Source organism: Hypanus sabinus, chromosome 26, assembly GCF_030144855.1.
Source record: "Hypanus sabinus isolate sHypSab1 chromosome 26, sHypSab1.hap1, whole genome shotgun sequence".
In the NCBI taxonomy this organism is placed as follows: domain Eukaryota; kingdom Metazoa; phylum Chordata; class Chondrichthyes; order Myliobatiformes; family Dasyatidae; genus Hypanus; species Hypanus sabinus.
The window spans coordinates 4311284-4337838 of record NC_082731.1 but is presented as its reverse complement, the minus strand read 5'-3'; the positions used below and the strand labels follow the sequence as shown (position 1 = coordinate 4337838).

The 26555-nt window shown below is 44.4% G+C and overlaps 1 protein-coding gene across 5 annotated transcripts in view; it reads left to right on the top strand.

Annotated features, from left to right (window-relative positions):
- LOC132381808 (metastasis-associated protein MTA1-like) overlaps positions 1-26555 on the top strand; it is a 184081-nt gene that overhangs the window by 35549 nt on the left and 121977 nt on the right. For all 5 annotated transcript variants that reach the window (XM_059951404.1, XM_059951399.1, XM_059951402.1 and 2 more), the window contains exon 2: positions 4013-4080. In XM_059951404.1, the coding sequence (XP_059807387.1) occupies positions 4013-4080 (68 nt within the window). The remainder of the gene's footprint in view (positions 1-4012; positions 4081-26555) is intronic.

Here is a 26555-nt window from a genome sequence, read left to right as displayed (position 1 = left end):
TTCCAATGACCGATGGCGTTTCACCTCTTTCCAAACTCTTTATTATTTCCACTTTATTTTCAATCGCAATCGCTTTTCGTCAATGAAACAGAAACACTGTGGGCGGCGGGTCCTGAGCTGTGCCAGCTCCCGAGGTCCACTGGGTCCTAAGCACTGAATTCCCCGGGTTTGGAAGTCCAGCGCACTGTGACAAGCTAAATGGGACAAGTGGGGGCTGTGCTGTGTTGGGTATTTGATCCTCCACAATATTCCGCATGGGAATTTAAACTGGAAGTGGCAGTATTTTTTTTATGAGGTCGAGTTGCGAGCTCAACATCAACCTGGCATGGATGGTACAGGAGTCACTGGATCAACATGAACCTGGCACGGGAGCAGTCTGTCACTGGATCGAACTTGGAAACCTCCGTTCTCGAGCCTGGCGCTGATCTCACTGCGCCACCAGCCAACCGGAATGGGGGGGGGGGGGCGAGGGCAGGGTCAGGGTGTATCTTACTAAGAAAAATTTAAGCCAAGTACAAAGTTAAACACTCAACACAGTGTCAAGGGTAACAATTTAAAATGGCGGACGGCGTTTTCCTTCCTCAGTTCGTAAGTACGAGTTGTCCGTAAGTCGGACGTTCGTAACTCAGGGACTACCTGTATGTTACGAAGTCCTGGAATACCCAGGTTAAAACTACTATTTGATTCACTGATGTCAGCTATGTGCAGGCCCTGAAATCCTTCAAGCTCTGGATATTCCCTAATTGTGTTTTTGATAAATCTTGTTTTTGATTTAATGGTACAATTCTGACTAGAATTCACCTCTGAAGTGCATTGGGTCTTTACTATGCTAAGAAATGCTGCATAAACACAAATTTTAGAGAAAGTACCTCTTTTGAGCCATGCAGTCGAATAGTTTGGATCTTGTGTGAAGAATAGTGACTGGGTGATGTTTTGATGGGCACCATTGCCAATGGGCTTGTAATTTGGTGACTACAGAATAAAGGGGGAGACACAGTTTTTTGAAATGGATTCCTGGAAACGAATAGACGTGCCTCTGAACTCCTAAGTAATTCTGGTAAAATGGCGGAGTGCGAGAATGCAGCTGTCTGAGGGAAAGGTGTTATTTTTCTTTGCAAAATTTGTTTTTTTTTCACAATTGCATAAGAGTTCTGCTCCAGGAACTTTGGGTGCTGCAGGGCTACTCCATCAGTGAGCTGCTCATTGATTGGAGCAGCTGGACTAGTGTTGGCGTTGAGGTGTCGAAGGGGCCGGTCGGTACAGAAGAACTGACCTGGCTGCAGACCATATTGCTCAGAAGAATCAAGTTGGTGCATGGGAGATTGTCTCAGACATTTCACTTGCGTTTGCAAGACTCTGGACAGTGATAATGTAAGTTGCTCCACCCTTGACTGGTGCAGGGACAGACATTATGGGAGCTCTGTAGCCTTGGTCTCAAGCCTTGGGCTTGCCTGCTGCTGCAGGCCAAGTGAGAGACACTGAGGTGCTGTCCGCACTTGGTTGGGGCCTGGCCTCTCCTGTGTTCAAGCATGGAATGACAGGCTGGATTGTGTGTGCCTGCACACTGCCGGGAGACTATACCATTGATTGCAAGACATTGTTGCTGGATTATGCTTATGTTTTTTTTTGAGTGAACATGCGTCTTTGCTTACTACTTTGAATTATGTTACCTGCTATTTTGAAGCATGCTTGCTATTTTGAATATTTTGCACCTTGGCCCCAAAGGAATACTGTCTCATTCAGCTATATCTATGTATGGCTTGAGTGATAATTAAATTTGAATTGATAAGGCTTCTTTGTGTAGTGAATTTGTCAGTACAAAAGCTGAACCAGATCAATTGAAAAAGGATATGTTTACTTAGATTAACTTTGCAAATTTTTGTTAAAGTGGTTTAAATGAAAAAAGAAATACTTTAGTGGCACTGCATGCCATTCTTTGATTTATGAAAGAGGTCTGTTCCTGGAAAGCATTTTAAATTTTTTTTAGAAATTGTAAGGGCTTATTAAGATACATTGTGGCAATATTAGTAGAATGTATCCTTACTCAGTAAGAATGGCTTGCTATTCATGATGAAAAACAGCTTTAGGAAGGAACGATACTTAATTCCAAGGAATTGTTGTTTTTAAAGCGACATGAGCTGTGTGTATTGGTAGCAGGATCTCCACTATTACACATGCCTTGTTACAACATCCAGTTGGTTCTTCATTATTTGATTTTAAAGTATTAGATTCTTCTTTTTCTTAAACTTAAAGGGTAACTTTCTTTTCCAAACAGAGATCAGTGAATGAATTGAATTTCTCTGATAAACTAACAACCTCTTCATTTTCAGTAGCATGTTTTTATTTACAGGTTTTAAAATATAGTTAATATTGGAGAAGGTGGAGTGAAAGAATGTTATAAGTCAAACTTCCATATTGTAATCCAGTATTCAATTGACAAATTGTAATCCTGGCAATTTATACCAGCAATTGAGCAAATCTTAAATAGTGTAACTTCTGGGGGCCTTGGACTTACTAAAATTATATGAATGTCCCATCATATAATATAAGCAGAAGTGTTATAATATGATACTGAGTTGTATCATATTAATAACTAGATACATGCTTGAACTGTGTGGAAGACTTTCTCCGGACACACACAAAGCAATGCTTGCCTTTTGAATTAAAGGGCTCCCTGGGTTACCAAAGACCTATTAGTTTAGTTATAGGTTGTGCTAGGATGATTATTCTGTGAAATGAAAGAATTATAGGACATGTACACAGAGCAATTATGATATGGATATCTATAGAAAATGTATTTTTTTTAAAACTTGGAGAAAAATCAGCTTATAGATTGTTCTCAGGAATGGAATCCTTGTGTAACCTGGGACTACAGTGCCTTGTAAAAGTATTCAGTCCCCAACTTTTTGTTCACATAAATGAGTATTATAACCAGGGATTTTGATGATTTAACTGAGAATTTGTTTTATTTGTGACTCTCATGCTCCTTTTTTCACAGTAAAGCCAAGAAGCAATGAAAATGGTACAGCATGAAAAACTAACAATTCAAAAACTGAAATGAAAACAGTTCAGAAGTATTCATTCCCCTTTGCTCAGTACTTAGTTGAACCATCTCTTGCAGCTATTGCAGTCAGTAGTTTTTGGATACTGACTGTTCACAAGATGTGATGGAGCAAGATTTCTGTTCCTCCTTGCAAAATTGCTCAAGCTGTGCCAGGTTCATTGGGGTGTAGCAGTGGACAGCAATCTTGATGTCTTGCCAGAGTTGTTCAATTGGGTTAAAGTCAGGGCTTTTCAAGGCACTGTACCTGTGTAGTGCCAATGGTGTCAGTTTAAAGCTGGTAGTTCTAATTTCATATTACATCGTTCATTTCTTCCCATGTTTGAATTCAAAAGTGAGATTATGTTAGATGGTGCTTTTATAACTAGTACTAACATGATAGGTCAAATATTTCCCTCCCATGCCATAAATTTCTGGTTGTGCAGTTAGGACTTTAGTCCACTGTAACTTTGGCTGCATAAAATCAACATCCATCCAGGAGCATAATTACTGATACGTCCTTAGAAACTTGCAAATGTATTTGATCTGTTTAATAAACATAAGATTCTGCAGATGCTGGATACGCAGAACAACACACAGAAAGCTGAAGGAACTCAGCAGCTCAGGCAGCATCTGTGAAAACGAATAAACGGTTCACGGGGTTTTGGGCTGAAGCCCTTCATCAGGATGACCTGCTGAGTTCCTGCAGCATTTTGTGTGTGTTGCTCTGCCTAATGTTAGCATGAAATATAACTGGGTATGGATGTGATACATTTGTCAGACTAATTTGTAATGACGAACTTCTGTTAAATTTCAGTGAGCGTGACATTGTTGTTAAATAATATTAATGCTGACCCTCCACTCCTAGCTCTCCAATCAGATAACTGTTAAGTTGCATTAAGGACACTGGAAGAGGAGACAGAAGATCTTAAGTATACTGTCAATAATAAAAGATCTTTCTTTCATTTTCAGATTACGTTTACTTTGAGAATTCATCAAGCAATCCTTTCTTAATCCGAAGAATTGAGGAACTTAATAAGGTACACATTTAGCATTTAAATGAAACCACAGTCAAAGTTAAACTGCCACTTCGAGGAAGCCACTAGAAAGCTAGGCAGCAGCTGATTAATGCTTCACTCTGCATTCACTGACTTGATTGGGTGTGCTTGTTCTGAGTTATTGTTGCTTCTCTGTTGCTGAAACAGCAGTTTGTTTCTAGAATTTTCTATTTACTCTGAGCAAAAGCATAAAAATATTTCATTGCAATTACATTTTCTGAAGCTTTTAACATAAATATGTTCATAAAAGAAACTCTGTGGCACTGCAGTACTGTGACTGTTCCTCTGTAACATTGCCTTGTCCTTCTCCTTGGCTTATTCATTCAAACCATCATCCACGCTGTTGATAACTGTAAACCCCTCATCCTTCCAGAACTTTTCTGGACTATTTCCTATTCTACACAAACTTGAGTTTATCCAAAAGTCAGCTGTCTGTAGTTTTGCATCTTTTTCATTCATCCAGTCCTTCATTATCTCCTAAAGTTCAAAGTATATGTATGTTACCTTCTGTTACATTGAATTGTATGCATTCATTGTTTTGCATGCATTTACAGGAAAAAGACTGACAACCAATGTGCAAAAGAAGACCACTATGCAAATAAAAAGTAGTACTGAGGACATGAGTTGTAAAGAATTTTTAATTGAGTCTGTAGGTTCAGCATAGTGATGACTGAAGTAATCCACGATGATTCAGAAGCTGATGGTTGTAGGGTAATATCTCTTCCTGAACCTGCTGTTGGACACAAGACTTCTGTACCTCTTGCCTGATGGTAGTAGTGAGAAAAGGAAATGGCTTGGAAGATTGAAATCTTTGTTGATTAATGCTGCTTTTTGAGTCAGCACTTCATGTAAATGTAATCATTGATAGGAAGGGCTTTGTCTGTGATTGAATGGGCTGTTTCCACCACTTGCTGTAGCATTTTCCATTCCTGGGCATTAATGTTTTCATGCCAGGTCATGATGCAGCCAGTCAGGATACTCTTCAGTGTGCTTCTCTCAAAGTTTGTCAAAGTTTTAAATGACTTGTCGAATCTGCCTGAACAATTAAGAAAGTAGAGGTGCTGTCATGCATTTTTGTGATGACACTTTTGTGTTGGCAAGGAATTTAAAGTTACTGACTCTCCCCATCTCTGTTCTCCTAACTGGCTCAATGACCTCTGTCTGCTTTCACCTGTAGTTGATAATTAGCTCTTTGACTTTGCTGATATTGAGTGAGAAGTTGTTGCTATGGCACTACTCAACCACATATTCAGTTCTCCCTCTTAAGTGTCAATTTATCACCATCATTGATTTGGCCAGCAACAGTGGTGTTATCAACAAACTTAAATACAATGTTGGAGCTATAGATAGTCACACAATCATGAAGTATAAATCTCTTAAACCTCATCTTTCAGGATGTCCTTTTAAACTTGGTTGTACTGACTGATATCTATGTGCCTATTTTTTTGGTATGGATTTCTTGTTAAGAGACTGGGACAGTTTTTGCAACTGTCAGTGACTGCTATATGACTTTATTTGTCTCTGCTGCCCACAATTACTCTAGGTATTGGCCCTGTACTTCTACTACTATTATTGATTCCCACTTGTGTGAGTTCCTATAAATGCTGGGAAGTTCTTTTAGCTTGGCTTCTGAGGCTCTATGATGGCAACTTGTAAGGAGTTCCCTTGCTATCAGTTAGAACACGGTCATTTGGATGAGGTGCTTGAGAGGGTTTATGAACAACAGACATCCCAGTATAAATTGGTACCTTTGGGCAGAGAGCTAATGGATTTGTAACCACACACCTGCAGCAGTGACTGTTCTACATTTCAAATTGGAGTTTGTATGAGATTATCATGTGTTTGATATTGAGCACCGTTATTTTTAGCTACGCAAAATGCTGAAGGAACTCAGCAGGTCAGACAGCATCTATGGAAATGAATAAACAATCAGTGTTTCAGATTAACCCTGGTCTGAGTTGCTGAGTTCCTCCAGCATTTTGTGTAAAATGTTATTTTTAGTCTGTTTTTGTACAGCATCTCTTTCTGAGTTTCAGTGCATGTGTTCTTTTATCTAGATAGCTTTTGTGTGTCTGTTTGTTAAATAGGCTAATTGGTCCTTAAGTGTGCTCATAGCATTCAGAAATCCAGAGCTCGTTCTAGTGATTACAAAACCAGTGCAGGAAGAACCCCAGATCAGGCAACATTGGAAAGGTGGGCTAATATTTTATGTTCTTTTGCAACATAATCAATTTAAAGTATTGTTTCTTTTTCTCTCTCCATAGTTGCTACCTGCCCTGCTGAGTGCTATTCATTTCATTCACTTTTCATTTCCTGTTTCCAGTATTGTGATTTTAGGTTTCTATTCTTCCCTGTTTAAAGCAGTTGTGATTTTTTTTTTCTTTTGCTGTAATAATTGGGTGGGGGAGAGTGTTCAAGGTAGTGTACTTTGATTCCAGAGCCGCAAAAGGTGGAAACTCTGTGGACTGTCGTTATGCACAGGTGTCTTTATTGGTGGTAGGAGAAACCTTTTACTGTGTTAGACGCATGCCGTATTGTATGTTACATGTTAATTTCTAACATAGGGTGTGCCTGAACTATTGCTAGGAGGCGTGTTGGTGCTGAATAAATGAAACAATTGCACTGGCTGAAAGGTAAATATTGGAAATGGCTGGCTGAATACTAATAAACAAATATTTCAGGTCAGCATTTGTTTGAAGGGAAGGCATTTAACTGAAGTACCATCTCTTCCGCACACTTCAGAAGCTGCCTTACTGAGTAATTAAAGCATTTTCTACTTGTTTATAGTGGCTTTCCTCATGCAGTTATTTTTTCCCCAAATTACAATCACAATATATCACTAAAAATATCCATGACTGTTTCAATATAGGATGCATCAAAAAGGAACACTGATATCCTCTTCTAAATCATCTATTGGTCTGAAATTATTGTAAAAGAATATTTTTTGAAAATTGTGATCCTAATGCTGACAGATGGGATTAATGTAGATGGGCAAATGAGTTGGCATGGTGGTGGAGGTCCTAAGGTGCTGTATGACTTGAAGGAAATGTAATGAATGGGTCGGGCCTTAAAGAATGTTGAGTATCTCAGTGCACAAGAGTCCCTGAAAGTGGAAGTGCAGTAAGTAAAGGGGTGAAGAAAGTATATGACATGCTTACTTTCATTAACTTGGGGCACGGAATACAAGAGCAGGAATGTTATGATATAGCTTTATTAAACTTTGGTTTGGCACAGTTTTGGTCACCACTTTGTACTGGAGTGTGTGCTGAAGTGATTGACCATGACATTGCCAAGGTTGGAAGGTGAGGACAAACTGGATAAGTGGTATTATTTTACTTGGGCTGAAGAAGACTGGGGGAACCTAATGAAGGTATGTACAATCATGCCAGTCAAGGAGTAGGTAGTGGGAAAAATTTCCCCCTTGTCAAAGGTATCTAAAGCCCAAGAATATAGGTTTGGGTTAAACACGGAGGAAGTTTGAGGAAGAAGCTTATAGTTCAGAGGGTGGTTTGGATTTGGAACATGATGCCTCAGTGAATAATTGGAGGGAAAGGCATTCTCACAATGTTTAATTTTTTATTAACAAATAGATTTAGTATAGATTGGTCTTTGATGAACACTGAGCATTAGGGCTCTTTCTGTGTTGCATGACGAACTAATGAGGCCTTCAGAAATACTAGTGCTCGAGTGTTTTAGTGTGAGACTGGTATCAATGTTGTGCATTGGTTTCTTACAGCGATGTTGGCGTGTAAAGCAAGTCCCTGGCCTTTGCTTTGCATTCCATCTCTACTTGGCCACAGAAGCAAGATTAAAATCAGTTCAATGTGGAGAATTACAAGGTCAGAACAAGGTTCTGTCAGTGTTGCAGCATTCCCCAGAGTAACTTTTGTTGTCTTCATTGCTTTTTAGTAGCATTTTCTGCATTCTTTTGTAGCTGGTTGTTGTTCTACTATAATCTGATGAATGATGTTGGGAAACATGCAAGCAGGCTTTAATTTAAATGTGATATTGTGTGCTGTTTCAGTATTTGTATTTTTATCTGAATCTGCATACTTAATGATCCAGTGAATATATCTGGTCATTGCTAACTTGGTTGGTTGTGCATCTTTCTAATAATGCACTTTCAGAAGATTAATCATCCATTTATGGTAATTTGCAGAAGTTATACATGGAAAACAAATTAACGTGCAGCTGCAGTACATAATGTAATTAGAATTTTGATCTTTATTGCAACATGGATGGAAGATGTAGGAGATTTTATCTATTCCTATTGGTCAGACTGAACTTGGGGTATTGTATACAGTTTTGATCTAGATTGAGGGGTACATTTGTATTGGAGGCAGTTTAGCAAAAACTCATTAAATGGGTTATGGATGTTGTGTCTTATCTGGAAAGGTTGAGCAATTTGTGCCCATGTTAGTGTTCAGAAAAATAAGAACTAACCTTATTGAAGCACAGCACTCTGATCAAGGTAGTTGCCGTTTCCTTTATGGAACAAGGGTGCATGGTTTAAGTGGTAATCCATTTGAGACAAAGATGAGAAGAAATATTTTTCTGAAGGTCATAAACATTTGGAATGCATTACCTTTTCAGAGATGTGGAGACCAAGACAATTAATATATTTAAAACTTTTGTTAAAGGCTCTAGTGATTACAATTATAGGCAGTCCTCAAGTTTTATACAAGGGCTCTATTCCTGAGAAGTATCAGTAAGCTTCCGGAGAAATCAAAAACATCTGTTTTCTACTTCGCTCTACAGACACTGGCTATTATTTCATTGAATAATTACCCTAATACTACCCATAATTAAAGTAATCAGTTCTCTTATCTGAAAATTTCTGAATTCCAAAAAATGTTTGAGCTCTGGCATGATGTAACAAATGGAAAATTCCACAAGACGGTGGGAAGGTTCCCAGGCAATGCACAGGGTCCCTGCACCACAGACAGTTCTGAGAAATGACCTCAAATATGTCATGAACAGAAATGAATGAAAATAGAAAAACACTGCTGAAAGTGAAAAATGAAGACCTCGTGTATATTGAAAGAGTGGGTTTGTCAGTGTTGGTGTGAGCATAACGTTACTTAATGGTATACTGATCATGAAACGAGGAAAGATCTCACACTCTGAACTGAAAATTGAAGGCAATAGTAAATATTCAGCAGGCTGATTGCAGAATTGTAAGGAAGACATGGTGTTAAATGTTTAATTGTAGTGCTAAAGTGCCTGCTGATCTTGAAGCACCAGAAATAGACTACAGTGCTGAATGTTTTTATATCTTACATAAAACAAAAAATACAAATGCTCTGTATTTGTACTGTAACCTTTTAATCAAACATGGCATCGTAGGTAGAGACTGAAAGCCTGACGTTATTTGTTGTTTTTCAACAGATGATTCAGGTATTCTCCTGATGCTGCTGTTACCCTGCATCCATCATATTTTGTTATATTAATGGTTTGTAATAATTTTGAACAAGTGTACATCAAAGACTGCTAACAGTAGCATATAAATTCTGGCAATCCCAAGCTGTCTCATTACCAAAAGTTGCAGTGTCTTCTGTTTTACTTGATTTCCAGCAGTTCTTAGCAGTTAAAAACATTGCTTAACTCTTTCATAGGTTGAACAAAGTTCAACTCCAGTTCATCTCTGCTTTCAGATTAGATTGACTGCCATCTTCTGCTTCTTTGCTGACCAGATAACCACAATCATCTTGTTTCCAGTGTTCTTACCTGTTTACGTCTCAATTCTTAAAGTTCTGTCCCTGGGGTTGTGCTGTCATTGATATCTTTGACATGCCCATCAAATCTATACTAGTTTCTATTTTTCCTTTTATTTTTTCCTTCCATGTTCTTCATTCCAGTATATCTGTACTGACAACTACCCTTCCCACACCAAAATGTCTAAAATGTCTTGTCTTCAGCTAAGGATCTTGCTGCCTTGCCTATTGTGATCTTTTACTAACAGCATTCCATTTCATTTATTTAACATCATAATTGGCTGCATGTCCATGTACACCACCTTTCTTTACTGCCACTAAACCTAGCTTCACAATGTGCCCCTAAACAGCCTGTTAGCTCATGTCCATGCAGTGCTAACCTTGCACATTTACCTCATTGTAGTTTAGGAATTAAAATGTTCCTCCCTGGAGAAATTATAATTTAGTTTATCCACATGAGTATGATGCATTCATTACCTAGTGTAACCAAAATGAGATTGAAGAGTGGAGTTGTCAGTCCTGCATTTCTCTCACTGCTTCAATTCTTAACCTTTTTCAACTCTGATCTCTCTCTGCCTTTGCTACCCATCACTTTGTCCAACATCACATTGTCCAACATCACATTGTCCAACATCACTTTGTCCAACATCACTTTGTCCAACATCACTTTGTCCAACATCACTTTGTCCAACATCACTTTGTCCAACATCACTTTGTCCAACATCACTTTGTCCAACATCACTTTGTCCAACATCACTTTGTCCAACATCACTTTGTCCAACATCACTTTGTCCAACATCACTTTGTCCAACATCACTTTGTCCAACATCACTTTGTCCAACATCTCTTTGTCCAACATCTCTTTGTCCAACATCTCTTTGTCCAACATCTCTTTGTCCAACATCTCTTTGTCCAACATCTCTTTGTCCAACATCTCTTTGTCCAACATCTCTTTGTCCAACATCTCTTTGTCCAACATCTCTTTGTCCAACATCTCTTTGTCCAACATCTCTTTGTCCAACATCTCTTTGTCCAACATCTCTTTGTCCAACATCTCTTTGTCCAACATCTCTTTGTCCAACATCTCTTTGTCCAACATCTCTTTGTCCAACATCTCTTTGTCCAACATCTCTTTGTCCAACATCTCTTTGTCCAACATCTCTTTGTCCAACATCTCTTTGTCCAACATCTCTTTGTCCAACATCTCTTTGTCCAACATCTCTTTGTCCAACATCTCTTTGTCCAACATCATCTCTTTGTCCAACATCTCTTTGTCCAACATCTCTTTGTCCAACATCTCTTTGTCCAACATCTCTTTGTCCAACATCTCTTTGTCCAACATCTCTTTGTCCAACATCTCTTTGTCCAACATCTCTTTGTCCAACATCTCTTTGTCCAACATCTCTTTGTCCAACATCTCTTTGTCCAACATCTCTTTGTCCAACATCTCTTTGTCCAACATCTCTTTGTCCAACATCTCTTTGTCCAACATCACTTTGTCCAACATCACTTTGTCCAACATCACTTTGTCCAACATCACTTTGTCCAACATCACTTTGTCCAACATCACTTTGTCCAACATCACTTTGTCCAACATCACTTTGTCCAACATCACTTTGTCCAACATCTCTTTGTCCAACATCTCTTTGTCCAACATCTCTTTGTCCAACATCTCTTTGTCCAACATCTCTTTGTCCAACATCTCTTTGTCCAACATCTCTTTGTCCAACATCACTTTGTCCAACATCACTTTGTCCAACATCACTTTGTCCAACATCACTTTGTCCAACATCACTTTGTCCAACATCACTTTGTCCAACATCACTTTGTCCAACATCACTTTGTCCAACATCACTTTGTCCAACATCACTTTGTCCAACATCTCTTTGTCCAACATCTCTTTGTCCAACATCTCTTTGTCCAACATCTCTTTGTCCAACATCTCTTTGTCCAACATCTCTTTGTCCAACATCTCTTTGTCCAACATCTCTTTGTCCAACATCTCTTTGTCCAACATCTCTTTGTCCAACATCTCTTTGTCCAACATCTCTTTGTCCAACATCTCTTTGTCCAACATCTCTTTGTCCAACATCTCTTTGTCCAACATCTCTTTGTCCAACATCTCTTTGTCCAACATCTCTTTGTCCAACATCTCTTTGTCCAACATCTCTTTGTCCAACATCTCTTTGTCCAACATCATCTCTTTGTCCAACATCTCTTTGTCCAACATCTCTTTGTCCAACATCTCTTTGTCCAACATCTCTTTGTCCAACATCTCTTTGTCCAACATCTCTTTGTCCAACATCTCTTTGTCCAACATCTCTTTGTCCAACATCTCTTTGTCCAACATCTCTTTGTCCAACATCTCTTTGTCCAACATCTCTTTGTCCAACATCTCTTTGTCCAACATCTCTTTGTCCAACATCACTTTGTCCAACATCACTTTGTCCAACATCACTTTGTCCAACATCACTTTGTCCAACATCACTTTGTCCAACATCACTTTGTCCAACATCACTTTGTCCAACATCACTTTGTCCAACATCTCTTTGTCCAACATCTCTTTGTCCAACATCTCTTTGTCCAACATCTCTTTGTCCAACATCTCTTTGTCCAACATCTCTTTGTCCAACATCTCTTTGTCCAACATCTCTTTGTCCAACATCTCTTTGTCCAACATCTCTTTGTCCAACATCTCTTTGTCCAACATCTCTTTGTCCAACATCTCTTTGTCCAACATCTCTTTGTCCAACATCTCTTTGTCCAACATCTCTTTGTCCAACATCTCTTTGTCCAACATCTCTTTGTCCAACATCTCTTTGTCCAACATCTCTTTGTCCAACATCTCTTTGTCCAACATCTCTTTGTCCAACATCTCTTTGTCCAACATCTCTTTGTCCAACATCTCTTTGTCCAACATCTCTTTGTCCAACATCTCTTTGTCCAACATCTCTTTGTCCAACATCTCTTTGTCCAACATCTCTTTGTCCAACATCTCTTTGTCCAACATCTCTTTGTCCAACATCTCTTTGTCCAACATCTCTTTGTCCAACATCTCTTTGTCCAACATCTCTTTGTCCAACATCTCTTTGTCCAACATCTCTTTGTCCAACATCTCTTTGTCCAACATCTCTTTGTCCAACATCTTTGTCCAACATCTCTTTGTCCAACATCTCTTTGTCCAACATCTCTTTGTCCAACATCTCTTTGTCCAACATCTCTTTGTCCAACATCTCTTTGTCCAACATCTCTTTGTCCAACATCTCTTTGTCCAACATCTCTTTGTCCAACATCTCTTTGTCCAACATCTCTTTGTCCAACATCTCTTTGTCCAACATCTCTTTGTCCAACATCTCTTTGTCCAACATCTCTTTGTCCAACATCTCTTTGTCCAACATCTCTTTGTCCAACATCTCTTTGTCCAACATCTCTTTGTCCAACATCTCTTTGTCCAACATCTCTTTGTCCAACATCTCTTTGTCCAACATCTCTTTGTCCAACATCTCTTTGTCCAACATCTCTTTGTCCAACATCTCTTTGTCCAACATCTCTTTGTCCAACATCTCTTTGTCCAACATCTCTTTGTCCAACATCTCTTTGTCCAACATCTCTTTGTCCAACATCTCTTTGTCCAACATCTCTTTGTCCAACATCTCTTTGTCCAACATCTCTTTGTCCAACATCTCTTTGTCCAACATCTCTTTGTCCAACATCTCTTTGTGTCAACTCTGATGCTCTTTTTGGCAGGTTATGTTGAAGTCTTCAGCATAATTTTTAACATCACTACCCATGTTTGCACTGGAGAAAAATATCACTTCCTGGGAGATTTTGGATGAATTGTTCTGACCTGATAATCTGTGAGTCCCAGACAATCACAAAAGAAGTTAGAGTTGCCAGGAGGATGGGATGGTGGAGAGGTGTTATGTCTTTCCACTGCTTCTGCTGGGATTTTGTGTGCTACTGCCACATGGTCCTGAGGTTCTTGATAACATCTTGATGCTCATCTCAGTTTTTGAGGAGTTACGCTTCAGAGAATCCCAGGGACGGATTTTAGACCTATAAGGTATTGAGGCAGTCCCCAAATTATTTCATTTTTACTTGCTAATAATTTTCCATGACAGTTTGGTATAGTGTGTCTATTTCTGGAGTTTAGAGTGTGAATCTAAGCAACACAGACAAAATGCTGAAGGAACTCAGCAGGCCAGGCAGCATCTACGGAAAAGAGTCGATGTTTCAGGCTGATCCTTCATCAATACTGCAGAAAAGAGATGTGAAGTGGTAAATGCGGGTTCACTTTTAACATTTAAGAAAAACTTGGACAGGTATATGGATGAGAGTTGTATGGAGGGATATGGTGCAGGTCAGTGGGACTAGGCAGAAAAATGTTTCGGCACAGCCAAGAAGGACCAAAAGACCCCTGTGCTGTAATGTTCTATGTTCTATGGTTCTAAGTCAGGCTAAGAAGGTTGTGGGGGGGGGGGAGGATGAAGTACAAGGTCGTATGTGAAAGATGAAATGGGGGGTGAAGTAAAGAGCTAGGAAGTCAATTGGTGAAAGAGATAAAGGGCTGGAGAAGGGGGGAATTCAGAAGGTCATGGAAGAAAGGGAAAGGGGAGGAGCACTAGAGGAAGGTGATGGGCAGGTAAGGAGATAAGGTTAGAGAGGGGAATGGGAATGAGGAATGGTGAAGGAGAAGGAGTGTACAATTACTGGAAGTTTGAGAAATCGATGTGCACACCTTCAGGTTGGAGGCTACCCTAATGGAATATAAGGTGTTGCTCCTCCAACTTGATTGTGGTCTTATCGTGGTAGTAGAGGAGGCTGTGGACTGGCATGTCCAAATGGGAAGTAGAATTGAAATTGGGTGGCCACCAGGAGATCCTGCTTTTTCTGGCAGACAGATCGTAGGTGCTCGATGAAGCGGGTCTCCCAATCTACACTGGGTCTCACCATATACAAGAGTCCACACATAGAGCACCAGATACAGTAGATAACCCCAACAGACTCATAGGTGAGGTGTCACCTCGCCTGGAAGGACTGTTTTGATCCACTGTCACCAACCTTGCCCTGTGCCTCCTGTTTCTGCCTCCTACCCAAGAAGCACAAACCTGCTTGTCCGGATAGATCCATTGTTTCTGCTTGTTCCTACCCCATCGAACTTGTATCTGCATAGTTTGGCTCAGTTTTATTCCCCCTGTTCAGACCCTTCCTGCCTACATCTGTGACATCTCACACGCTCTTGACCTTTTCAATAAATTTAAGTTCCTTACTCCCAATTACCTTATTTTCATTGTGGATGTCCAGTGCCTATACACCTCCATTCCCCCATCAGGAAGGTCTCAAAGCTCTCCATTTCTCTCTAGACACCAGCCCCAACCAGTTTCCCTCCACCACCACTCTCCTCCATCTGGCCGAACTAGTCTTCATGCTCAATAATTTCTCCTTTGGCTCCTCCCATTTCTTTCAACTGAAAGGTGTAGGATATACATGAGGAAGGATATACTGGCTTTGGAGGCAGTGAAGAGGAGGTTCACCAGTTTGATTCCAGAGATGAAGGGGTTAACCTATGAGGAGAGATTGAGTCGCCTGGGACTATACTCTCTGGAATTCAGAAGAATGAGAGGGGATCTTATAGAAGCATACAAAATTTTGAAAGTGATAGATAAAGATAGAAGTAGGAAAGTTGTTTCCATTGGTAGGTGAGACTAGAACTAGAAGACATTGCCTCAAGATTCAGGGGAGAAGATTTAGGACTGAGATATGGAGAAACTATTTTTCTCAGAGAGTGGTGAATCTGTGGAATTCTCTGCTCAGGGAAGCAGTTGAGGTTTCTTCACTAAATATATTTAAGATACAGTTAGATAGATTTTTACATAGTAAGAGAATTAAGGGTTATGGGGAAAGGCAGGCAGATGGAGCTGAGTTTATGGACAGATCAGCTGTGATCTTATTGAATGGTGGGGCAGGCTTAATGGGCTGAATGGCCTACTCCTGCTCCTATTTCTTATGTAGCCACAGGCACTGGCATGGGTCCTAGCTATGCCTGCCTTTTTGTCGGCTACTTGGAACAGGCTGTGGTCTAAGCTTACTTTGGTATTACTCCCCAACTACATCGTTGACTGCATTGATGCTGCGTCCTGCACCCATGCTGAGCTTATCGACTTCATCAACTTAGCCTCCAACTTCTACCCTGCCCTCAAATTTATCTGGTCCATTTCTGACACTCCCCTCCCCTTTCTTGATCTCTCTGTCTATCTATGGAGACGGCTCATCTACTGATGTCTTTTATAAACCCACTGATTCTCACAGCTACCTAGACTATATCGCTTCCCACCCTGTTACTTATAAAAATACTGTAGCGCCTCATTTCCTAGCGTATCCGAACCGACTCACAATTAGATAGCCTACGGGGGTTTGCGAGCACAGAGCTTTGGAGCCTCTTCGCCATGGGGGGCCGGTTGACAGAGGCTTAAAAGTGAGGCTGAAGTTTTCGAATAAAGTTTTTCCTTCGACTGCAGTTACCGACTCCGTGTCGTAATTTTAGCGCTGCTTGTAGCACACCGCTACAATTGGTGACCCCGACGGTCCAAACGATTTTTGGACCAGAAATGACCGACGCCGCCTCTGTTCATGCGGTTTCGTTGAAACTGCCGGGTTTCTGGACACAGCGCCCGGACCTATGGTTCCAGCAAGCCGAAGCCCAATTCCACGTTCGCCGGATCACCTCAGAAGACACCCGCTACTACTACGTGGTGGGCTCCCTCGACCAGGACACAGCTGCCCAGGTCGCGGAGTTCGTACAGTCGCCCCCGGCAGACGGCAAGTACACGGAATTCAAAGCCCTGCTCCTCAGGACTTTCGGACTCTCACGGCGCGAGCGGGCTGCCCGTTTACTGCACCTGGACGGCTTGGGCGACAGACCTCCATCGGCTTTAATGAATGAGATGTTGTCTCTGGCCGAGGGACACACAGGCCTCATGTTTGAGCAGGCATTCCTGGAGCAGCTGCCCGAGGACATACGCCTGCTGCTGTCCGACGCGGATTTCAGTGACCCCCGGAAGGTGGCAGCCCGGGCGGACTTGCTGTGGAACGCCAAAAAGGTGAGCGGGGCGTCCATCGCACAGATCTCCCAGCCACGCTCCCGGCAGCAAACCAGTCCAGGCCCGGCCGCAGAGCCCACTAACCCCCGGCCCAATGACCACTGGTGCTTCTACCACCAGCGGTGGGGCGCAGAAGCCCGCCGTTGCCGCCCGCCCTGCAAGTTCCCGGGAAACGCCAGGGCCAGCCGCCGCTGATGGCTACGGCGGCTGGCCATCGGGATAGCCTCCTGTATGTGTGGGATAGCAGGTCGGGACGCCGGTTTTTGGTCGATACTGGGGCTGAGGTCAGCGTTTTACCTCCGACGAGTTACGACACCCGCAGCAGGGCACCGGGTCCCCCCCTGCGGGCCGTGAATGGCAGCACAGTAAGGACCTATGGCACCCGTCAGGTGCAGCTACAGTTCGGCCCCAGCCAGTTCACGTGGGACTTCACACTGGCCGCCGTAGCCCAACCGCTTCTGGGTGCGGATTTTTTGCGAGCTCACAGCCTGCTGGTTGACCTGCCCAGGAAGAGACTGGTACACGCCGAGACCTTTCAGACGTTCTCCCTGGGCGCGGCCCAGTTGCCAGCCCCTCACCTCGGCTCCATCACGCTGTCCGACAACGATTTCACCAGGGTCCTGGCGGAGTTCCCATCGGTTCTGGCACCGCAGTTCACAGCAGCCATGCCCAGGCACGGCGTACAGCACCACATCCCGACACAGGGACCACCCCTCCATGCCCGTGCTCGGCGGCTTCCCCCGGACAAGCTCCGACTGGCGAAGGAGGAGTTCCAGAGAATGGAGGAATTGGGGATCATCCGGCGGTCCGACAGCCCCTGGGCTTCCCCCCTGCACATGGTGCCCAAAGCGACGGGGGGCTGGAGACCGTGCGGCGACTACCGCAGGCTGAACGAGGCTACCACACCGGACCGCTACCCTGTGCCGCACATTCAGGACTTTGCGGCAAACCTGCACGGCGCCCGGATCTTCTCCAAGGTCGACCTTGTCCGAGGGTACCATCAAATCCCGATGCATCCTGACGACGTCCCCAAAACGGCTCTCATCACCCCGTTTGGCCTCTTCGAGTTCCTCCGCATGCCGTTCGGCCTGAAGAATGCCGCACAGACGTTCCAGCGGTTAATGGACGCGGTGGGACGGGACCTGGACTTCGCGTTCATCTATTTGGATGACATCCTCATAGCCAGCGGCAGTCGTCAGGAGCATCTGTCCCACCTCCGTCAACTCTGCGCCCGACTGAGTGAGTACGGTCTTACAATCAACCCTGCCAAATGCCAGTTCGGACTTGATACCATTGACTTCCTGGGCCACAGGATTACTAAAGACGGGGCAACCCCTCTGCCCGCTAAGGTAGATGCGGTCCGCCACTTCCCCCGACCCACCACGATCAAAGGCCTTCAGGAATTCGTAGGTATGGTCAATTTCTACCGCCGCTTCCTCCCTTCAGCTGCCCGGATCATGCGCCCCCTGTTCGCCCTGATGTCGGGTCCGAGCAAGAACATTACCTGGGACGAGGAGTCCGCCGCCGCTTTCGTTCAAACGAAGGAAGCTTTGGCTGACGCCGCAATGCTAGTACATCCCAGAATGGACTCCCCTACCACCCTCACAGTGGACGCATCAAACACGGCAGTCGGTGGGGTGCTGGAGCAGCAACCCCTGGCGTTTTTCAGCAAACACCTGCGGCCACCCGAGCTCAAGTACAGTGCTTTTGACCGGGAACTGTTGGCGCTCTACCTGGCAATCCGGCATTTCAGGTACTTCCTAGAAGGCCGGCCCTTCACCGCGTTCACGGACCACAAACCGCTTACCTTTGCGTTTACGAAAGCATCCGACCCCTGGTCATCCCGCCAGCAACGCCACCTGTCCTACATCTCTGAATACACAACGGATGTCCGGCACGTCTCGGGTAAGGACAATGTCGTGGCGGATGCGCTCTCTCGCCCTACCGTTCATGCCCTTTCCCAAGGGGTAGACTTTGAGGCACTGGCAGAGGCACAGCAGGTAGATGAGGAGATTCCGAGTTACAGGACTGCAGTCTCTGGTTTGCGGCTCCAGGACTTCCCCGTGGGCCCAGGTGAGAGGACCCTACTCTGTGACGTCGCCACCGGCCGGCCCCGTCCGGTTGTCCCCGCAGCCTGGCGGCGACGTGTTTTCGACTCCATTCATAACTTGGCGCATCCCTCCATCCGGACAACTGTCCGGCTGGTTTCCAGCAGGTTCGTTTGGCACGGTCTCCGCAAACAGGTCAGTGAATGGGCCAGAACGTGCATGCACTGCCAGACGGCCAAGGTTCAGCGGCACACCAAAGCCCCACCGCAGCAGTTCCATCCCGCCCACCGGCGTTTCGACCACATTCATGTGGATATCGTGGGCCTCCTGCCAGTGTCGCGCGGAGCGCGTTACCTCCTGACTATCGTGGACCGGTTCACAAGATGGCCAGAGGCAGTCCCGCTCACCGACACCACCTCCGAATCTTGCGCCCGAGCCCTGCTCGCCACCTGGATATCCCGCTTTGGTGTACCAGCCCACATTACCTCCGACAGAGGCGCCCAGTTCACCTCCAGCCTGTGGTCAGCTATGGCCAGCCTTTTGGGGACTCAGCTGCACCACACCACTGCATACCACCCACAGTCGAACGGGCTAGTGGAGCGTTTCCACCGTCACCTGAAGTTGGCCCTCATGGCCCGCCTGCGAGGAGCCAACTGGGCGGACGAGCTTCCCTGGGTCCTTCTCGGCATCCGCACAGCGCCCAAGGACGACCTGCACGCCTCGTCGGCCGAGTTGGTATACGGCGCGCCCCTGGCCGTCCCCGGGGAGTTCCTGCCAGCCCCGAGGGGGCAAGAGGAAGAACCCGCTGCAGTCCTGGGCAGACTTCGCGAGAAGCTCGGTAACCTGGCCCCCATACCCACGTCACAGCATGGGCGGCACCCGACCTGCGTACCCAAAGACCTACAGAACTGTAAGTTTGTGTTTGTACAAAGGGGCGGGCATCGGCCGCCGCTGCAGCGGCCATACGAGGGGCCGTTTACGGTGCTCCGGAACAACGGGTCCACGTTCGTGCTGGACGTTGGGGGGAAGGAGGAGGTTTTCACGGTGGACCGCCTCAAGCCGGCCCATGTGGACCTGGCGCAACCGGCCGAGTTTCCGGCGCCTCGGCGCAGAGGCCGACCTCCCAAGCAGGTTCTGGCCCAGGCTGTGGACATTGGGGGGTGTATCGCCGGTTCTGGGGGGGGGTTATGTAGCGCCTCATTTCCTAGCGTATCCGAACCGACTCACAATTAGATAGCCTACGGGGGTTTGCGAGCACAGAGCTTTGGAGCCTCTTCGCCATGGGGGGCCGGTTGACAGAGGCTTAAAAGTGAGGCTGAAGTTTTCGAATAAAGTTTTTCCTTCGACTGCAGTTACCGACTCCGTGTCGTAATTTTAGCACTGCTTGTAGCACACCGCTACAATACCATCCCCTTCTCCCAATTACTCTGTCTCCATCACATCTGCTGTCAGGATGAGACTTTTCATTCCAGAACTAAGGAGATAACCTCCTTCAAAAAAAGGGGCTTCCCTTCCTCCACCATCAATGCTGTCCTCACCTGCATCTCTTCCATTTTTCACATACTGCCCCTCACCCCATCCACTTGCCATCCCACCGGTCTCTGCATTCAGCACATAATTCCCTGTAACTTCCACCATCTCCAATGGGATCTACCATCATGCACAACGTTCAGTCACTATTCACTGATCTCCCTTCTTGCAATCAGAACATGTGCCATGTTTGCTCTGACATTTCCTCCCTCACTGCCATTCAGGGCCCCAAACCATCCTTACAGGTCAGGTGATACTTCGCCTGTGAGTCTGTTGGAGTCATCGACTGTATCCAGTGCTCCTGGTGTGACTTCCTGTATATTGGTTAGGTAGATTAGGAGAATGCTTCGCCAAGCACCTACACAAAAAGCCCCGGTGGCCACCCATTTTAATTCTACTTCCCATTCGGATGTCAGTCTCATGGTCTCCTCATGCTGCGATGAGTCCACACTCGGGTTGGAGGAGCGACACCTTGTATTCTGTCTGGGTAGCCTCCAACCTGATTGCGTGTATGTTAATTTTTTGAATTTCCAGTAATTGTCCCACCCCCTCTCCTTCACCATTCCCTATTCCCATTTCCCCCTCTCACTGTATCACCTTACTTGCCCATCACCTCCCTCTGGTGCTCCTTCCTTCCATGGCCTTTTGTCCTCTCCTATTAGATTCCCTCTTCTCCTGCCCTTTAACTCTTTCACCAATCAAATTAACAGTTTATTTTACTTCACTCCTGCCCCTCTCCTAGTTTCACCCATCACTTACCACCTTGTACTACCTCATCGTACTCCTCAACCCTCTTACTGACTCATCATCTTTTTTCTTCTCCAGTCTTGATGAAGGGTCTCGGCTCTAAACGTCAACTGTTAAGTCTTTTTTATAGATGCTTCCTGGGCTGTTGAGTTCCTGCAGCACTTAATGTGTGTTGCTTAAGTGAATTCCTGGCCCAGTGTAATTACCACCTTAGTGCTGAGGATGTGTGGAATATTTGCAGTTGATTCAGAGAATTTTGTGGAGATGTACAGCTGGAGTCCAGTGTGCACTTCTGATTACCACACTGTAGGGAGGACATGATTACTTTGGACAAGGTGCAGCGGCGATTTATCAGGAGTTACCAAAGAAGAAGCAGTACAGCTACAAGGAGAGACTGAGGAGGCTTTAAGTGTTTTGTTATGGGTGAGGCTGAGTGGAGAGGAGAATCTGATTGAAACATGCAAAATTTTAGATAGTTAAAATCTATTTACCAAAGCAGAGAAGCTGAAGACTGTAAGGCACTGGTTTAGAGAAGGGGATCACAGTGCTAGGTTTAGAGAAGGGGATCACAGTGCTAGGTTTAGAGAAGGGGATCACAGTGCTAGGTTTAGAGAAGGGGATCACAGTGCTAGGTTTAGAGAAGGGGATCACAGTGCTAGGTTTAGAGAAGGGGATCACAGTGCTAGGTTTAGAGAAGGGGAACACAGTGGTAGGTTTAGAGAAGGGGAACACAGTGGTAGGTTTAGAGAAGGGGATCACAGTGCTCGGTTTAGAGAAGGGGATCACAGTGCTCGGTTTAGAGAAGGGGATCACAGTGCTCGGTTTAGAGAAGGGGATCACAGTGCTCGGTTTAGAGAAGGGGATCACAGTGCTCGGTTTAGAGAAGGGGATCACAGTGCTCGGTTTAGAGAAGGGGATCACAGTGCTCGGTTTAGAGAAGGGGATCACAGTGCTCGGTTTAGAGAAGGGGATCACAGTGCTCGGTTTAGAGAAGGGGATCACAGTGCTCGGTTTAGAGAAGGGGATCACAGTGCTCGGTTTAGAGAAGGGGATCACAGTGCTCGGTTTAGAGAAGGGGATCACAGTGCTAGGTTTAGAGAAGGGGATCACAGTGCTAGGTTTAGAGAAGGGGATCACAGTGCTAGGTTTAGAGAAGGGGATCACAGTGCTAGGTTTAGAGAAGGGGATCACAGTGCTAGGTTTAGAGAAGGGGATCACAGTGCTAGGTTTAGAGAAGGGGATCACAGTGCTAGGTTTAGAGAAGGGGATCACAGTGCTAGGTTTAGAGAAGGGGATCACAGTGGTAGGTTTAGAGAAGGGGATCACAGTGCTCGGTTTAGAGAAGGGGATCACAGTGCTCGGTTTAGAGAAGGGGATCACAGTGCTCGGTTTAGAGAAGGGGATCACAGTGCTCGGTTTAGAGAAGGGGATCACAGTGCTCGGTTTAGAGAAGGGGATCACAGTGCTCGGTTTAGAGAAGGGGATCACAGTGGTAGGTTCAGAGAAGGGGATCACAGTGCTCGGTTCAGAGAAGGGGATCACAGTGCTCGGTTCAGAGAAGGGGATCACAGTGCTAGGTTCAGAGAAGGGGATCACAGTGCTAGGTTCAGAGAAGGGGATCACAGTAGTAGGTTTAGAGAAGGGGATCACAGTGCTAGGTTTAGAGAAGGGGATCACAGTGCTAGGTTTAGAGAAGGGGATCACAGTGCTAGGTTTAGAGAAGGGGATCACAGTGCTAGGTTTAGAGAAGGGGATCACAGTGGTAGGTTTAGAGAAGGGGATCACAGTGGTAGGTTTAGAGAAGGGGATCACAGTGCTGGGTTTAGAGAAGGGGATCACAGTGCTCGGTTTAGAGAAGGGGATCACAGTGCTCGGTTTAGAGAAGGGGATCACAGTGGTAGGTTTAGAGAAGGGGATCACAGTGGTAGGTTTAGAGAAGGGGATCACAGTGGTAGGTTTAGAGAAGGGGATCACAGTGCTCGGTTTAGAGAAGGGGATCACAGTGCTCGGTTTAGAGAAGGGGATCACAGTGCTCGGTTTAGAGAAGGGGATCACAGTGCTCGGTTTAGAGAAGGGGATCACAGTGCTCGGTTTAGAGAAGGGGATCACAGTGCTCGGTTTAGAGAAGGGGATCACAGTGGTAGGTTCAGAGAAGGGGATCACAGTGCTCGGTTCAGAGAAGGGGATCACAGTGCTCGGTTCAGAGAAGGGGATCACAGTGCTAGGTTCAGAGAAGGGGATCACAGTGCTAGGTTCAGAGAAGGGGATCACAGTGCTAGGTTTAGAGAAGGGGATCACAGTGCTAGGTTTAGAGAAGGGGATCACAGTGCTAGGTTTAGAGAAGGGGATCACAGTGCTAGGTTTAGAGAAGGGGATCACAGTGCTAGGTTTAGAGAAGGGGATCACAGTGCTAGGTTTAGAGAAGGGGATCACAGTGCTAGGTTTAGAGAAGGGGATCACAGTGCTAGGTTTAGAGAAGGGGATCACAGTGCTAGGTTTAGAGAAGGGGATCACAGTGCTAGGTTTAGAGAAGGGGATCACAGTGCTAGGTTTAGAGAAGGGGATCACAGTGGTAGGTTTAGAGAAGGGGATCACAGTGCTCGGTTTAGAGAAGGGGATCACAGTGCTCGGTTTAGAGAAGGGGATCACAGTGCTCGGTTTAGAGAAGGGGATCACAGTGGTAGGTTTAGAGAAGGGGATCACAGTGGTAGGTTTAGAGAAGGGGATCACAGTGGTAGGTTTAGAGAAGGGGATCACAGTGGTAGGTTTAGAGAAGGGGATCACAGTGCTCGGTTTAGAGAAGGGGATCACAGTGCTCGGTTTAGAGAAGGGGATCACAGTGCTCGGTTTAGAGAAGGGGATCACAGTGCTCGGTTTAGAGAAGGGGATCACAGTGCTCGGTTTAGAGAAGGGGATCACAGTGGTAGGTTCAGAGAAGGGGATCACAGTGCTCGGTTCAGAGAAGGGGATCACAGTGCTAGGTTCAGAGAAGGGGATCACAGTGCTAGGTTCAGAGAAGGGGATCACAGTGGTAGGTTTAGAGAAGGGGATCACAGTGCTCGGTTTAGAGAAGGGGATCACAGTGCTCGGTTTAGAGAAGGGGATCACAGTGCTCGGTTTAGAGAAGGGGATCACAGTGCTCGGTTTAGAGAAGGGGATCTGTACCATAGGGACTATTACTGTTAGTCATATACGTTAACAGTTTGGATAGGGATGTAGGAAATAGGATTTGGAAATTGGTAGTGTTGTTGATAGTGAGGAGGATAATCATGAGCTACAGGATGATATGGAGCAGTTGGTAAGGTAGGAGTTGGAATTTAACTCTAATAATTATGAGATGATGCATTTCAAGATGTCAAAGCTGTTTCAATATGTGACAGGGTAGAGAATTCAAAAAACATTGTAGGCAAGTTGATCTTGAATTTTGGAAACTGCAGCATGTAGAAAGGAAATAGAATTTAGAAAGCTGCTGACATTTTTGAGTTTGTCTTTACTGCCAACTCTATATCTGCTATCAATCCAGTTCTGCAGCATTTTATAATTATTTTCTCTTTTAAACTTGTTCCAGTGTGGGCTAGTTGAGTAAAGCATGAGTAAGCCAGTCGGCAGTGTTCGGGATTTGGAAAATCGATAAGAAATCTCAGAAAAATAGAGAAATTTTCAGGCTAGTTGCAAGGAGGATGCTTCTCTTGGCTGAAGAATATTGGACCAGTTGGTGTGGTTTCAGAATGAGGTCATTTAGGATTGAAGTGAGAAGAATTTTCCTCGACGAGTGGGTGGTGATCTGCCCTGAGGTGAGCTGGGTGCAAGAACTTGGGATTTCTGAATATTTAGTGGATTATTGGAGTATCAGATCACCTTTAATTGTATGAAATGCTTGGATTCTAAGGAGCCTTGCAAAGAAATAATCCTAGAGTTACAAAATCTCTTGGCTACATGTCTCAATCAGAAAATAGCCTTGCATTCAGCCGAAAAGATTAGGAGCAAAGCTAGTAAATAATTAGATGAAATTAAGAACAAGAGAAAATCTGCAGATGCTGGGTCCTGCTGAAGGGTCTCAGCCCGAAACATCGACCGTACTCTTCTGTAGATGCTGCCTGGCCTACTGAGTTCCTCCAGCATTTAGTGTGTGTAAATTGGCTAGATGAAATTAAGTTTGGGTTTTAAGTGTGCGAATTGTAGGCACATTGGATGTGTTCTTATAATCAGGGGTTGATATTGAGTGGAAAGAGGTATATTTTCCATTTCATAGATCAGTGGTGTGACTTCAAAATGCTGGCTATCACAGCATTATGGATACAGAGGAGAACAAGTTGAATAATTGTAGAATGGAGAGGTTGATTGGACTAGAACAACATAGAAAATAATAGTAGTCATTTTGTCTCTACAAGTTTGCTCTGCCATTTAATAAGGCCGTAGTTGATCATTTAAATTTGGTACCCTGCTCCCACTTTGTCAGTCGTTGGTTCGCAATGAATTATATCTAACTCCTTGTATTTTTTAAAATAATTGAATAATTTTGATATGATTGGCTATATAAATTGGGCACATTTCCACAAAAGCAATTGTTCAGAAGTAATGGGATTTGTTTTAAAGGGACTGCATGAAACTGATCCCCTTATGGTTGACAGAATTTCAGTCTGTCCTTAAAAGAATAAATGCAAAGTTAATCTGGGGAAAAAAAAAACTATTGCTCCAGTGTTTACCTATGGAGTAGGTTTCCAAAGTTGAGCGTGGAAACATTTAGTATACACACAATAACAAAAAAGATAAACTGTTGAGAGAAAGAAAAGCATTTTTGGAGGAATTTAACTCCTTTTCCATGCATGGGAGGAGAAGGTGACCTTGGATCTTTACTCACTGTTAGATCTATGATGGTTGGTCAGTGGTTTCCTAACCACTCTATCATGAAAACTTTGAAGTAAGGCGAAGTGTTAAGACCATTGGTCCTTCAAATTGTTCTGCCATGATGATTGTGGCTGAGCTTCTATCTCACTGTCATTTTCCTCCCTTTTCCTTGATTCAATTATTATTTTGCTTTCCTTTGAATGTTCATGACTAAGCCTCTACGAATCTTTGTGAAGAAATTTCTCTTCCTGTGAGTCCCAATTGGTCATTTATTCAATGACATGGTGTAAGTCGACTCAGCTAAGAGAGATGTTCTATCCATATCGAGCTTGAGAGTTTAGTTTGCATTAATGAGACCTTCTCTCATTCTTCTAAATTCAATAGAGTTCAGGCCATGTAGACTCAAGTGGCAGATCCACCATCCCTGGGACTAGCTTTGTGCATTGATGCTGCACTTTCTCAGTGGCAAG